This window comes from Plectrocnemia conspersa, unplaced genomic scaffold (assembly GCF_051122295.1).
Source record: "Plectrocnemia conspersa isolate PC_06_02 unplaced genomic scaffold, ASM5112229v1 ptg000010l, whole genome shotgun sequence".
Lineage (NCBI taxonomy): Eukaryota > Metazoa > Arthropoda > Insecta > Trichoptera > Polycentropodidae > Plectrocnemia > Plectrocnemia conspersa.
Genome location: NW_028277174.1, coordinates 10,437,205 through 10,453,407, shown reverse-complemented (window position 1 = coordinate 10,453,407; position 16,203 = coordinate 10,437,205). Strand labels below are relative to the sequence as shown.

Sequence of the window (16,203 nt, the reverse complement as noted above, 5' to 3'; positions counted from 1 at the left end):
AAAGTTATTTACTATATAAACCATTATTAAATTGTGCAGCAACTTTCATGTTACTGGTGTAATTATTGATGGAAGCTACTAACGGAAGTGAATGGCGCTGAGTATACGCTTATATACGCTTGGTCGTGGTGGAGTAGTTTTTGCTCTGGATACTCTTGACGCGTGCATCAATTATGATAATTTGAGTAGCAGAAAGAGATTTGCTTATTTTTGATATGTTTTTTAGAATAATAGTTGCACAACCATTGGAGTTTAAATAAGTAGAGATTTAGTAACACTGCACTTGACCGCATTCTTCTGCTGGCAATACAATATAATTTATAAAGGCCGTTATTTATGCATTGTGGATTGCTAATTTCTATGAATCCCTGGTGGTAACCTACAAATGCATTTGTCGGCATAGCAATGCACTAGTCGTAAAAATTAATAGAATTTTTGTTTATGGCGCTTTTAACGCGTGCATGCAACAAGTGATTTCTCGCGGTCAGTAGATATATTTATCTTGCAATATTTTTAATTTTAATTTTAAACACATGCTTATGGATGGTTTAGAGATATGAGTTTTAAAGGGTGTATGTGAATTAAGAAATAAAACAGGTTAAAAACGTTCATGGCATATATTTACAGGCAGTACAACAAATCAAGTATCACAGTTACAATAAAATTATCTTCACAAGTTAATTCAACATACGTAATAAGTATTTGGTCAATTTGAATTTTCTTATATTCACTGAACATAGTTTATAAGCTACCAATTGTAATTTTACAATTGTGACAACTTAACGTTATATGTGGAAGATTTTTTTAAGAATAATTAAAAGTTAATTTACCAAACAAATGATATTCTTGTTAGATTCATTGCACAAATATAAAAATTATATTCACATACACATTTCCGTTCGTTACATTAACAAATAACTATTATTATATAATGTCAAATAAGAAGATGAACAAACACATCTTCGGATAAAAATCTTCTTTTTTATTTATTCAATAATCACTCTTCAATAAAAATCGAAAAAGTACAGTAATAACATTATTTTAATTATGACCACACGAGACTACAATATTTGATACATTATATCATTAGTTGTATTGTCAAGAGTGTTTGATTTATATTCATTGAAAATGATTTGACGATTCTTATTGATAAGAAATGGTGAGTGTGCGCAAAAGAATAATTTTACAATCTAAAAAGTATTGAGAATAAACCTTTTTAAATACCAGGTTTAGTTTTACAGTTATGCGTAAAAACATGGACGTTGTATTACTTTAGCAACAAACATTGTTTCGTTTTTCTTTAAAAAAAAATAATAACTCATAAAAATAACATTTATTGCTATATTTATTTAATGTTATTTAAATTTAGTTTTTTATATGCATGATAAATTCAGATGCAGCTTTGGTCACGCTGTATGAATGGGTTGCATAATTAGTTTAAAAAAATAATAATGAATTTTAAATCACCAAAATATAGACCGGTGATCATCTAATTTATATAAAAATCTCCATTTAGGCATTGGTCCTCACTAAGAAATGCTCTCTAATGATACGCTAGCAGCTTGATATGACCCAGTTTTACAGAATGCCTTTAAATTTTATTATTTTGCATTGTGATATTATTATATTATATATACGAAAGGTACACATATAATCATAACATTATTGCAATTCAAAGTTGCTGTAAAACAATTTTTCTGCAGTCATACATGACCATTCAAAGTATGTTGAAAATGAATTCTAATGTATTGTGTAGTTGATGTAACATAATCTTGAACTTTGGCTTGTATTTTAAGTATATTTAATTTTGATGTATATTTATTATCTATGATATTGGCTCTTTTTCATTTTTTGATGATATAAAACTTAATTCAAGGGAAATATTTAGGTAAAAATAATACTTTCAATTAAATTGTGAGCAATGTTATGTTTAAAATGAAAAATAAATTGTTAAACATATCAATAAATATCACAGAACAAATATACTTCAAATATTACAATTCAATCTGTCATTAATAAAGCATTAGTCTTAAGCATATAAATATATGCTTAATAATAATAATAAAAAATTATAAATCTAAAGTAAATCAAAATTAAATCTAATTTGCAAAGTTTCACACTACTGGATATGATTATCAATTCGTTCACTATATACCTATGTCCCGTGAAGTAAAAATATTCACACCACATTCTTAGATATCCCACAAATAGATGGAGTGCATAAATGATGTTTTATTTAGTATTTTATACGTTTTACTTTTAGTTACTTGATTTAAAAACGAAAGAATGCCTGCTTCACACATTTCAGTGGGCGATACAATACTATATTTATTCTTGTAAAAAATATGAAAATATTTATGTAACAAATAACAAAAATCTTAATCATATAATATAATTAGTACGATTTTCGTCATGCATAAATGGGATAATTTATTGTAACGCAAATACATATTATTTACAATGAACGATAATGCAATCATGCATAAATTAGATGCAGTTATAAAACGCAACCATATATCAAAATAACAATCTTATCCTCAATTTTAGGTGTGTATATATATTTATTATATATAGTCTGAGTAGATTTATTGACTATAAATATTACAAGTAAGGTTTTACAAAAAGCTAGTTATTACAAAAATGTACAATGATATATGTATAATGTAGTTTTAACCGCTACTGGATTAATCCCATTTCACTAACGACGATACTAACTAACTTTCTCTCTTTATTAACAATGTTTCAAAGGCGATATGATTCCATTTTGATGAAAATACATTGTGTCTCAAGAAGATATTGTTAGATTGTACACAAAATTAGTGTGTTAACATTGATTTAAATGAAATTGTATGTATTCATATTACAATAATTTATGACTTAATAAAAAGCATGTATGTTGGCTTGAAGTTTTGCACACTTACATTTATAGAACACATGAGCACAATGCAACATTGCGGCTGCATTCGTTTATATATTTTTTACATAAAATTTTATAGATAAATGGTATACATAAACGTTTTTATGGCAAATTTATATATGTATATGTATATGTCCATATGTGCATGTTTTACTTTCCATATCCTTAGGATAAGTATATCTATACAAATATTTAATCAATATAATATTTATGTATGTACTTAAATGCTGCTTTTTATAATAATATTTATATGTTATTATTAACTTCAGGAAAACTTTAGAAATTGATAAAGTTAATATTATTTAAAAATAAATATATTATCAAATGACTTAATTTTATTAGAAATTTATGGGTATATATATAATATATATTTAAAATGAGAATATTTTTCGCAGTTATATTATATATATAAACTTTTTTACTGTACATTCATATAATTTATGTATTATAATTAATTATATATTTATGAATTTATTTTTTAATTAATTTTCAATAATATATCAACAGTTCACATGCATGCAATCTGCATTGAAAATTGTTTAAACTATGTTGTGATTTTGTTAGTAACAGACTATTTATGATATTTTCATACTGTACAGTAGATTTCTTATAAAAACATTTTAACATATGTGTATATTTATTGAATACATCAACGAGAACAATTTTATTAAATATTTAATTTATATATTTAGATGCTGCATAACCGTTCTTTATGAAAAGAATATATGATTTTTTATAAGACATTTTTTGGCAAAATCGTTTGAATAAACAGCTTATACATCAAATTGACGGAGTCACAATACGAGCAAAGGTAAACATGCAGAAGATTAAGAGTTTAAACATAATAAGACATATTTAAATATCTGTTTTCAGTTTTTTTTGATACTATTATCATATATGCTTTAACAACCCTTATATATTTGATATACTTATTAATTAAAAATCTATGAAAAAAGTAATACCACATTTTTGTGTGAAAATTCTACATTGGTTTTTATTTCATAATTAATAAAATAAGATTATAAAAGATAAAATCACGATTACAATAATTATAGATATCGTTTTTGATAATTGCCTGTTCGGTCAATTTAAATTGCTTATAAAAAATTATTATGTAACAATATTTTATAACCTATCTAAGTATTATTTTGTTAAGTTAGCCCATATATGAATGCATATCGCATAGCATAACATTGATTCCCAATCTAAGAAATGTTAATGCGATGATAGTTGAATATTTTATAGTTGAAAGCGACGACGAAAGGGATATGATTTTTTTTTTTAATATTTCATAAACAACAGTAGAGAACAATTAACATTATTGATTATTCTGTTATAACAAAATATTAGAGAGTTTTTAATAGATAGCCTTCATTAACCATACATATTTTTTGCTTTTAATGCAATTTTTTTTTTGTTAAAAAAAAATTTGTGCATTGATGAACAAATATTTTTTTATAAAATTAGGATTAAATAACAAAATACAAATTCACTGAAGGCCCAAAAATTTTTTTTACACATTGAATATTAAATAAATAAACATTAAAATAAATTAAATATTATGCATTGTTATAAAATATTATTAAGAAACAACCTTTTATTTTGATAGATATTTGTGCTCAATATATTCTTAATATATTGATATTCATAAAAAATTAAAACTAAGTATTGTATAATTAATTAAAAATATGAAAAGATCAGAGTTATAGATATCATATTTCTTAAAAAGTATAAGAACGATATATTATAAAAATAATTCATTAAATATAAAAAAAATGAGTAAGTCAAATATTTGGTTTTAAAAATGTGTTTTGAGAAGTATGAATATGCACCATCACCATATAATATAATATATCTACATTTTTAATTTTTAAAAGGCATAGGCTGTATAATACAGAAATAAATTTGCTTAAGATTTCATCCGAAGTCAGTTCAGTGCACAGTGAAGAATCACTTTTTGTGCTAAGAAATTTTGTCTTTGGAAACATTTTTTTTTTAAATTTCTACATCGAGAAAGAGACGTAATCGATACATGTACCATTTACAATGATCATTATCCCATGTTAAGTCATCCGAATCATATGCAGCCAAGAGAAGAGTAGTCACTCAGATAAAGTAGAAACCTTTCCAATTACAAGTATAGTTATGCGTTTAAGGGTTTGGTGGTGGATTTTCTGTGCGAATATCAGATTTGAGCTTGACAAATTCTTTAGCGACTTCATCGTTGTTTCTTTGTGAAAGAATGCGTAGAATTGTCCACCCTGTTTCATCCATTTGAATACGGCTTCCAAGCGACAACCAACACGCACAAGAACCCTATAAACGTTACAAAATAAACATTATAAACCATGTGTTAAAAATAATATACTATACAATAATATTACCTGATCAACTATATCTTTTAGCTGCATGACGGCCACGCCAACTAATCTGTCTTCACGAGCGAAGCAATAATCTTTAACACAAATGTGTAACTCGAAAGGGTCCAGTTGTTCCTCTCCACCAATCATACTAAAGGAAAAATTTAAAAAGTTTATAAAAATAATGATATGGGTGGCTGAAAATATCAAAAGTAATATATAAAAAGAGCAAAAATTATGTTGACCAAAGATGACACTTGGCATAAATTTATATCATATATGGACATTAGAGTTTAGAATGACATCAAGTAACTGGCATAGATGTAGGTTTACTATTTGTGACATCCTTTCTAGTTCCTAGATTGTCCATTGGGATCGACGTGTAAATACGCCCTTGCGTAGCTATAAGATCTTACTTCGAGGTTGATGAACGGGGAATATTAGTATGCAGCGTGCTGTCGCAGGTCAATATCGGACATCAGCTGAAGGGTCAGAGCGACTACTTTTGGCATCCATTACAAGAACTACTGGCGTTACCAGTACGAGTACAACCCAATGGGCGGCATCGAACTTTTAAGGATTGGATGAGCGGGATCTACATTAATTGTAAGAGTCTCAGTAGTTTTTCTCCCGAGCGTTTTGGGAAACGCTCTCCTGACCACCTGCAAATCTGTTGCATCGCTTTTGCATAGCATAGCTTTGTATGCAATTGCATTTCTGCGCTTCATCCTTGTACATCACTATATGTGATGCCCCAGTTCCAACTTTAGCCCTCGGTCCCTAAGGGCCGAGCCCTTTTGGTCATCTAGCGTTAAAATGCATTGGTAGTCCAAAAGACGCTACCTCGGTTGGGTGTTCACAGAGTTTTGCTTCATCTTAGAAGCTTGAGAATTCAAGCTTAAAAGAGGTCCATCACTCTCCCACACTGTTAACGGTGAACTCCAGCGTGTGGTCGACTGGCGCCGAGCTGAAGGGTCAGATGATATCCGATATTGACCACTCGCCGATCACCCAGTTATAGATCCTTGTGTTTCAGAAATGCAAGAATAGACGTACTGTTTCCCAACATAATAGCTCTGCCTGCAGATGTTTTATTTGCGATCCCGAAATTTTAATATACTAAATGGTGTAATTGTGATTTATTTATAGTAAGATTCAATTTGAGTTTTGACGTGAGAATCTCGGCTCGATTTGTTTTTGTCAATAGCAAATCTGTTTTGATTAAATTTTACTTTAGAAAACATAATTATTTGATTAATCTGTTCCCATTGAACTTTGCTAATTCTGGCACAGTGTCACATTTATTAGAAGGCTTAGAACAATTATATATAAGATGGGTTGACATAGAAAGTAGAAAGCAAAATTTTTCAATGTACCCTTTTTTATCCAGTATACTAAACTAGATAGTTTTAAATTAACAGATACATACTACTTCATGTAAATAAAAATGTAGTAACTTACAAATGGAACGTTTCATTCAATTTCGGACTCCAGTTGTTCGATTTAGATTTGGTGGCAAACTTTCTCTTTTTATCAGCAAGATGTGGTCCAATTAGATTGACCTCAACAAACGGTCTGAACATTCCAGAAGCTATCTGCCATTTAAGATCATTAGCGGCGATAACTGAAATGAACAAATAAATTGCATTAAAGTAATGTTAACATTATGACTGTTTTACTATCTGTACAAAAATATAATAAAATTGTACCTTTAACTGTGACTTTATGTTCTCCAGTTGATGGATGAGTAAACAGATCAACTTGCAGGGATACTTCTCCAAAACTACCTTCTTCAGAAGTCGCAGTATCTAAAAATGTTTACAAACATGTTAGTTATTTAATAAATAAAGAATAATATTAATATAACACAATAGCTTCATTTATCACTTCATAATACCTAGCACTAAATAAAATGGATGTCTTTTGATAAATGAAAAATGATTAGAAATACTCAGATTCGAAGAAGCAATAATTGAAACAACGTGTTAAAGTATTACTATATGCCTATTTCAATAAAAAAGCAATTTTCCTAATACCTAAAAAGTAAATATACCTATGTACAATTTATATAATACGTACATTTTTTATAATAAAATAATATTTATAGGATCTATTAGCGTAATTGAAAACTACTTAAAGCTAGTATACATGAGTCGAGTAAATAAGTATTTAATGGCAAGTTATTTAGCTTTTAGTGGTTTGGACCAAAACACGCATGAACCATTAAGTACTAAATTTGTTGCAGTATAATATATGTAGATAATATTTATGAAACATATCACAAAAATTCTTAGGGTATAACAAATATTTTTTACAGTAAGTAGAAGCATAAGTTTATATGTATATGAAAAATGTACACTACAGATATCTTTTCTTTTACCATTATTATAAATAAAGTCAACCCCTAACTAATTTACTAATTGTATTTAATTAACATATTCATTCTACAGTAATATTTATATCACTTAAAAATATTATTTTACTAAACCTATAGTATAAAATGGTATTCTATATAACTAAACTATACAACAATTTTATAGTTTTGCTACAAAGATAAAATAAAATAGATTTATATGCATATTAGCGCTGACTTCAGCTAAATCATTACTTTTAAAAAAAAAATTCATTGTAAAAATGTAATGATTCATATGAAATTAGCTTAAAATTATACATATAACTCAAGTCATCCTATTTTAGTGACAAAATTTTTGTTGTACTGTGTTATTAAAAACTAGAAAAAATAATATTTAAAGGTGTAATGTTTATATAGATAATATATAAACATAAGCCAGAGCAAGATAAAGTTGTATAAAATAAATGAAGTGTAAATTAAAAACATAAAAATAAAATAAAAGTGATATTAAGTATAATTAAATAGCTCAGCATAAGTAATATAATAATTTATGAAGCATATTTTTTGAAAAAAATTGTCATTGTTCTTGCATATAAAAAAAGTAAATATCTAAAAATGAATGAACGTGATAATGTGGATTATTTAAAATATTCATTAGTCATTTATATATCATATTAAAAGCTGCAAATTGGTGTAACTGCAAATATGGTGAAAATGTTCAATATTGTTGTACGTTTTGCAAAATTGTCAAAGCGATTTCTTTGCGAGTTGTTATCGTGATTTGCATTCAACAGTTCAATGTTTGTATAAAATTACAAGTTTTATTCTATGTAAAACACTACACTATTCAATATTTTTCGCTATTTATTTATTCACAGTAAAATATTTTATATATGGTATTAAAATGATTTGATTATCTTGGATAAATGTACAATTTTAATAAAAAATATCTTACTGTGATGATAAAAGCTAAATAAAATTATCTATAAAAAAGTGTTTTTAAGATTTCATCTATGTTTTCAACCGTAACCTTGTCTACTTGGTTTTCTTTTAACAGCTCTAAGGGGTTCTTCGAGTCCTTCAAGGCCTTCTTCACCTTCGTCTCGTTCACTGACCACTGATCGTTGTCTCATTAAAGTATCTTTGTTATTTAGAGGCACTGTGTTTTTTCACAACATATGTGTTTATTTGATTTGTTTAAGAATTGGATTTTAATAAGCATTCATACAAGAGAAGTTTATAGAATGATATATAAAAAAATGTATATTTACCTTCGTTGAGTTGACTAGTAACAAACGTTTTGATTAGAGTGTCCGTCGTTTGGGTGTACAGGGATAGAGCGTAACGCAGCGATTGCAACTCTGGACTTCTTTCCAAGAATGCCTTCTTTAAGCCATTACCGCCAGCGTGGAAGTAAGTTTTAATAGTATCCAAAGCGGATTCCAGAACGGCACATTGCTTCGGAGAAAGATTGCGCTCCACGGTAGTTAAATGCTACAAAAAAAAATATTTTATACAAATATTACAGAGATAAATCTCAAGCTTGTTCAATTAATTGATATTCTTACCTCCTTAGAGATATCCATTACTCCAGACAGTGCATGTTTCACATCTTGTTTACCAGCCATATGATTCTTGAACAATCGTGACATATCTTCGATTTTAGCATTAGCAGCTATATTCTTTGCATTATCAGTCAAGTTCTTGAACATCATCTATTAAAAGGAAACAGGTTATATAGTCCGATTATATAAATTATCTGAGATACTTATAGCATTATTTAAGTTCAACTCTAATTATTAAATATTTACTTACAGTTTTGTCAGTCATTGGAGGTAAAACAACCGTCTTTTCTAATATCTTCATAACAATCTTCCACAGTTCTTTCAAGAGCCGTTTTAATACAGTCTTCTCGCATGATTCAGCGTACATTGTTAACGAACCATCCTGTTTTATAACATCAATATTAGTTTGAGTATTTGTATAATAAATCTATGATACTCCTTGATCTTTAATATACCAAGATATCCATAAGCGGTCTCAGTACTTCATCCGCTTCTGATTGAGGCGCTCTCGGAGGATTCGTACCAGTTCCACTTCCACCCTTGACCGTTTGCAATAAATCGGCTACTTCTTTAACAGCTCCGGTAATTCTAGTTTCCAAACTGAAAAGAATTTAAAGTGTAATTTTAGTTTATGAATATATAACTATTTATTTTATAGCTTCCATCAACAGATGTCTCTAGTAAAAAAATAATTATTTTTTAATTAATATCGTATTTTTAAGACGAAGGTCCATTTTGGTATTGAATATCACATTAGTATCCTAAATAAATAAGGTAGAGCATTTTATTTAATATCTGATTATATTAAAAATAGGTCAGGTACAACAGAACAAATATCAAACATGTCAAAATTAACAAATTTTGAGAAAATGTCATTTATTATTTTTTTATAAATATAGATTATATAAAAATCATGAAATAATTTTTATTTTTTATTTTTTGACACTTTATTTAAATATATTTTTTTCGAGATTTAAAATATTTTTTTAGGACTTTTCTTATTTTGGCAAAATCATAATAGATAACAATTTGAATAACTAGTAGCGTCATATAAGCAAAATACACCAATAAAAATAGGTCATCTATCAGCTGCACCATACTTTTTATCCTCAAATAATTAGAAAGATCAGCTTTGTAGACAATGTGATGTGTGTTCTTAAAAAAATATGTAGTAATAATTTTTTTAAATCATTTTTCAATACCAGTAAAATTTTCGGTTAAACTGCAGTTGGAGTAGATAAATATAATTTTCTTATGATATGTAGTCTAATTAAATAATGGTCAGGTATTCTACATTTCAGCATATATATATAAGCCATTGGTTCTTGAATATTAATAAAAATTGACTATACCTGCAAGCAAAAAGAACTGCGAGATGATCTAACGATGCATTTAGACTCAATTGTAGATCGTGGAGAATTTCAGCAGCGTCTGCTTCTAGTTTATCTCCTCCCATTTGACCGAACATCTTCTCTAATTGAACTCTTAGTTGTTGAATGTTGTTCATCAATATGCAAGCCTAAACAAATATTATAATGTATAAAATAATTCCAAATATTTACACAAATAACAATAAAAATAGTCCTACAATTCTCTCCTCTTTGAGATGTTCAGGAAATTCTTTCGTAACGATATCTGAGTACGCTACCAACACTTTCACAATAGTTTTGGCAAAGCGTTTCATGTATCTCTTCCAAATCTCAGGATCAGGACATTCAAGTTTGGATACAACATCGAAGCATTGCGATAATTGCGTGAAAACGTCCACAACAGAGTTAGAGAACAATGAATGCTCACTAGATTTTTGGAACTGTAATGAATGTTCAATAATATTAATAGATAGTCCATAGATTATATTTAAATATATATGTATATATATTTATAATATCTAACCATATCTTTTTTATCTCTGTTAAAGGCTCCGTTGAGATATTCCAGTGACACATCGTCATTCTCGTTGAGCCACTGCATCACAAATGGTTCGAACCAAGCTGGATACTCGGGTACAGCTCCACAATACGGTGGAACATCTTTTACATAATTTGTATGCAGCCATTTGACCTATTAATCACGTTTTATAATTATTTATTATAATAATCACTGTATACTGATTGTTTAATGATAATACCTTGAAATGGAGATTCATGTAAGCTGATGATTTGCATAAACGATGCTGCTCGTGTTCTTCGAGAGCATATTTCATGTCTACAGCAAATAGAGACCACATGGTAGCAGCTGACAGCTAAAAATAAAAATTATAATTAAAAACTCTAATGATGGTTTATAAAAGTATTGCTAATATATAGTTATATATAGTATAGTATTACCTGGCCAATATTCAATTCCTGAGGGAATTGGTTTAATACAGGAGCATAACTATTTCTATCTTCTTCTATCACAGATACAATCAGTGCGATAAGCTTATGCCAAAAGTCCACTGTATCCAATTGTGGTCCATGATCTGTAGGTTTAGCTTCGTTAGGATCGACCTGTGAATTTTTATTTTTATTAAAGATAGGAATTCAATATTTATAGCAAATTATAAAAATACATTATATGAGTTTATTATATATACATATATAATATAATGAATAAGTTGCAAATATTGTCATAAAAATATTTGAGAACTTATTTATATTTCCAATGTTAAACACAAAAATGTTTTCGATCTCCTTGTTCCTTAATGTAGGTTCAGCATCTTACCAAAACATGGTTCATTACTGTTTGCTGTTAGATAACCAATATTATTTTTTGAGCGTTCATTTATGCTTCACTTTTATAAACAAACATTCTAAATTTATAACGTATTTCATATCAAACAAGTTTAGTCAAGTTAACGAAGTTCCTTTTTAGTGTAGTATCAAAATTAAATTTTCGTATATATGATTATTTATTTTTGGTTTGGCAAATAGCAATTATTTCAAAAACAAGTATTAGTTTATATTTTTACTGATATACAGTACCTGAAACTCTCTGCTATACAGTTCGTAGCAATTTTCAAAGAGAAACTGGTATGTTGAACGTAGACAAGCTTTAACGCAATCCTTCACTACCGTCGAAGCTCTTGGTGGACTACTCAACTCTTGTACCTAATAAAAATGAACAAATCAGTAAATTGTATCATAAATTATTATTAAAAAAAATAAAAATCTTACTTTCATCCTAAAGAATGTAATACTAGTGAGCAAATCCACAGTGCTCTTGAGATCCATGAGTTTTTCCTGGCTAGATGCCGGGAAGTTGTTACGATACATTGAAAGATCTATTCTCAATGAGTTATGTAGTTGATCCAAAAGCTTGACAAACTTTTCTTTCTGCAATTTTAATAGATTTATGTTTAAATAAAGAATGTAAATTTTAATAATGGTAATGATGCTCATTTTAGGTTTACAATAGTAAGGTAAAAATATTATGTGACGATTATCATAATACATCAAAGGTTATAAGTTATTAATGAATACTTTATACATTTATGCAAAGTTACACAATAAGAATTAGCCCAAACACGAAATCATCAAATTTAATGAATATTTTTCCTCTATGTGCATCATAAAGTGTCAGTTTCTGAACAAGCTGCCGAAGGTTATAAAACTTACTAATTTTCTTGTCAAGCAAATTGTAATAATTTTGTATCCACGCAAGTGTTCACCCAAATATTTTTTGGAAAAAGTGCCTTAGAGGCTATCCGACGCAACAGCTAAAGAACTCCGCCGAAGGCTGAGAACAGCGCAACATTGAAGTTAAAGATTTTTCATTACCACCTAAAGGCTGATTTACATGGTGACAGTCGGCGTGCCAGTCGATGTTTTCAGTCACTGGATGCCAGCGACTGAAAACATCGTGTAAGCCCTTAACGTCAGTCACTGAAGAAGCCAATGCGTCACTGACACGCCAGCAGAACAAATTTGGGCTAATTTACACGATTCCAGTTGCTGGCATGCCAGCTGGAAGTTGACTGGCAGGTCACTGGCACGCGACGACTGGCATTCCAGTCGACTGGCACCTTACCATTTACACAGTGCCACCGACTGAAATAATTATCGATGCGAAAAAGCGCTACTCACCTTGCGCCAGTACGGTAGTGGAAGGGGGAGCTGGCGTGCCAGTAAAACAAAAATATTTGTTCTGCTGGCGCTGCTAGCTTCTGGCGTGCCAGTGACGCACTGGCTTCTTCAGTGACTGGCGTTAAGCGTTTACACTGTGCTAGTCGCTGGCATCCAGTGACTGGCAACCTTGACTGGCATCGTTAAAATCACCCTTATTTTTGTTTTACTGGCGTGCCAGCTCCTCCTTCTACTGCACTACCGTACTGGCGCAAGGTGAGTGGCACTTTTTCACAACAATAATTCTTATAGTCGCTGACACTGTGTAAACGGTAAGGTGCCAGTGGACTGGAATGCCAGTCGTCGCGTGCCAGTGACCTGCCAGTCAACTTCCAGCTGGCATGCCAGCAACTGGAAACGTGTAAATCAGCCCAAATTTGTTCTGCTGGCGTGCCAGTGACTTGCCAGTCAATTTTCAGCTGACATGCCAGCAACTGGCAGCGTGTAAATTAGCCCTTAGTCAGCTGCGATTGGTCTTAAGAAAACCGTTTCCATAACTGCTCCCTATGGTCGAGTACAGATCCTTACATACGGGCTCATTAGCAACCAGTAGTTTCAACATCACGTAGGCTTCGCATTTTAGATTGTGCGTTAACGAAGTGCTCCACCTCCATTCTCGACCTAAGCTATCACCATCGACGATTGCAGCCAGGTTCCCGGTCATTATTAGTATTGATGTTCTTCTGGTATCACTATCTATGTTGGAGGCGGAATGCAATTGGTCCTTATGAAATGAATAATATGACGGACAGAATTTCTAAATCTTTAACCCGCTAAGATAATGAAATTATTCAGAATGTCGCCATAGAGCAGTCACCATTCCTATTTCCGGCTTTGAAAAACGTTTCAATTTCATAAACTTCAAGCTCATTATCAGTGGAGCTTACATAAAATCGACATTAATGATTAATTATGACCCCAGCCCGAATTCATAAAGCAAAACTTGGGCAGCCAGGCAGCTTTATTCGTCAGACTTTGTTCAAGCCCAACTGTCACCATCAAAACGCAAGGAATTAACTATGTTTTAAGTTAATCTAGATATTCTTACGCAGAGTCACGGTACAAACGTATTATACATGTAGCTTTGCAAGGCAGGAACAATAACTTTAATAACAATTTACAATTTAAACTTCAATAAACTACGCATTTGTATCAATTGACCACCGTTGCATCCAACGCGATCGGACGCGCAATTTAAGAACAAAGACGAACATCCATACCGTCCACGGATCACTGATGATAAGCGCAAAAGCGACACATACCGCGCGCCGCGTCTAAAAGCGTTCGAATAAGCAGTGAAAGAACAAAGACAAACGTCGATACTATTTTTTTTTAAGTGTACAGACATATTGCCGGGGTTCTCGAAACGCGTTACCACGAAAAATCGGATGAAGATGAATATGACCGTCGACCTCATGGAAGGAATCCGTTGTCTAATCAAGATCGAAATAAAGGCGGAGGGGGAGGGGTAGACTCTTTGTTGACATCGGATCAGACGTAAGCGTCTACCCAGGACAGACAAATCAGAAGAAACAGTGCAAATATAGTTATACGAGTAGCGAATGCTATAAAACTGTATTTGCTAATAACGAGCACCGAACTCAAAATATCTTACATGTGTAGGTTTACGACACATTATTGAAGCTTATATTCTCGCACACTATAAAAAAATCGTCAGTGTGTGAGAAGCTACAGTCCATAAGGTCGCATATAGGCTGCTGACCCGGTCGATATCCAGGAGAGATATGCAACCTCCCTCTCCCCCCGAATGCACCCGACGCAGTTCGACTCGTCACCTCCTCCTGCCTGGGCACACGCTCCTGCGCAGAAAACTAAACGCGCACCAGTACGTCGATACAGCCCACATACCCCGATAAGCCACTACCCCGCAAAAGCAAAAGTTATTTAAAAAATAAATCATCTGGTATTCACCGATCCATTTCAAGAAAAAACGGAAAACATCGACCGTTCTAAGATCATCCTGCAATCAACGCCTAAGTATTTTCTATTTAAGAAAGGAGAAAATTCACTTCACGTTTTGGTAATAATTTTGCGACAGAAGCTGGTGTTTTGATGAGATAGTAAAATGTTTGCTAGAAGGCGCAAAAATTCGAAAGCGACACATATTGTGCGCTGCAACCCTAGCGATTGAACGACACAAAAGAACAAAGATGAAGGTCGACACTGTTTTTTACTAAACGTATGGACCGGTGACTAAAAGTGTTTAGGCTTCCTGCAGCGCAAGGCCATTGATAATCGAAAGAGGAAGATAAAAATTCCCGTCAACCTCTTGGAGAGAACGCGCCGTCTTATTGCGACCGAAATAAAAACCGAGGTGGGGGGAGAGTAAAAGAGACTCTTTGTCGACATCGGGTCCGACGTAAGCGTCTACCCAAAGCGAGAAATCGGCAAAAACGGCGCGCACCCTACATGTTTACGAATAGCGAAAGGATCGCATATCGACACATACGGATACCGAACAATGGCTTAAAACTGGATTAAAAATATCTTACAAATGTTGGTTTGCGACCCATGATTGCGCCTGATATTCTAGCACACTATAGAAAATCGACAATGTGCGAGAGACTCCGGTCCACAAGGCTCCAACGAAGTGCACCGCTGACCCGGCCGGAAATCAGTAGAGATATGCGAAACACCGCGAATGCGCCCGGTGCAGTTCGATTGAGCACCCGCTCCTGCGCAGAAAACAAAACGCGGGACAGTACGTCGATACTATCCACGGACCCTTGATAACCTCGCTCCTGCGCAGAAAACAAGACGCGCAGTAGTACGTCGATATGGTTCACGGACACCCGATAAGCCCACTACCCACTGAAATCAAAAGCCGCCTTTGATGAGATGACGCGATGTACAGTATTGCCGTTTAAGAGAAATTTTCAGTTGC

General features: G+C 31.6%; 1 protein-coding gene across 12 annotated transcripts in view; it reads right to left on the bottom strand.

Moving 5' to 3' along the window:
- Window positions 1–603: 603 nt before the first annotated feature.
- Window positions 604–16,203, bottom strand: part of unc-13 (protein unc13 homolog) — a 403,791-nt gene continuing 388,191 nt past the window's right edge. For 9 of the 12 annotated variants that reach the window (XM_088194185.1, XM_088194186.1, XM_088194189.1 and 6 more), the window contains 16 exons: window positions 12,351–12,509; window positions 12,159–12,284; window positions 11,523–11,684; window positions 11,324–11,437; window positions 11,089–11,256; window positions 10,784–11,005; window positions 10,548–10,714; window positions 9,651–9,795; window positions 9,446–9,577; window positions 9,199–9,345; window positions 8,902–9,124; window positions 8,661–8,789; window positions 6,987–7,085; window positions 6,739–6,901; window positions 5,302–5,428; window positions 604–5,233 (listed from right to left, as the gene is read on the bottom strand). In XM_088194185.1, the coding sequence (XP_088050311.1) occupies window positions 5,069–5,233; window positions 5,302–5,428; window positions 6,739–6,901; window positions 6,987–7,085; window positions 8,661–8,789; window positions 8,902–9,124; window positions 9,199–9,345; window positions 9,446–9,577; window positions 9,651–9,795; window positions 10,548–10,714; window positions 10,784–11,005; window positions 11,089–11,256; window positions 11,324–11,437; window positions 11,523–11,684; window positions 12,159–12,284; window positions 12,351–12,509 (2,448 nt within the window). In that variant the 3' untranslated portion in view covers window positions 604–5,068. The remainder of the gene's footprint in view (window positions 5,234–5,301; window positions 5,429–6,738; window positions 6,902–6,986; window positions 7,086–8,660; window positions 8,790–8,901; window positions 9,125–9,198; window positions 9,346–9,445; window positions 9,578–9,650; window positions 9,796–10,547; window positions 10,715–10,783; window positions 11,006–11,088; window positions 11,257–11,323; window positions 11,438–11,522; window positions 11,685–12,158; window positions 12,285–12,350; window positions 12,510–16,203) is intronic. The other 3 variants (XM_088194182.1, XM_088194183.1, XM_088194184.1) reach the window with 1 other exon arrangement.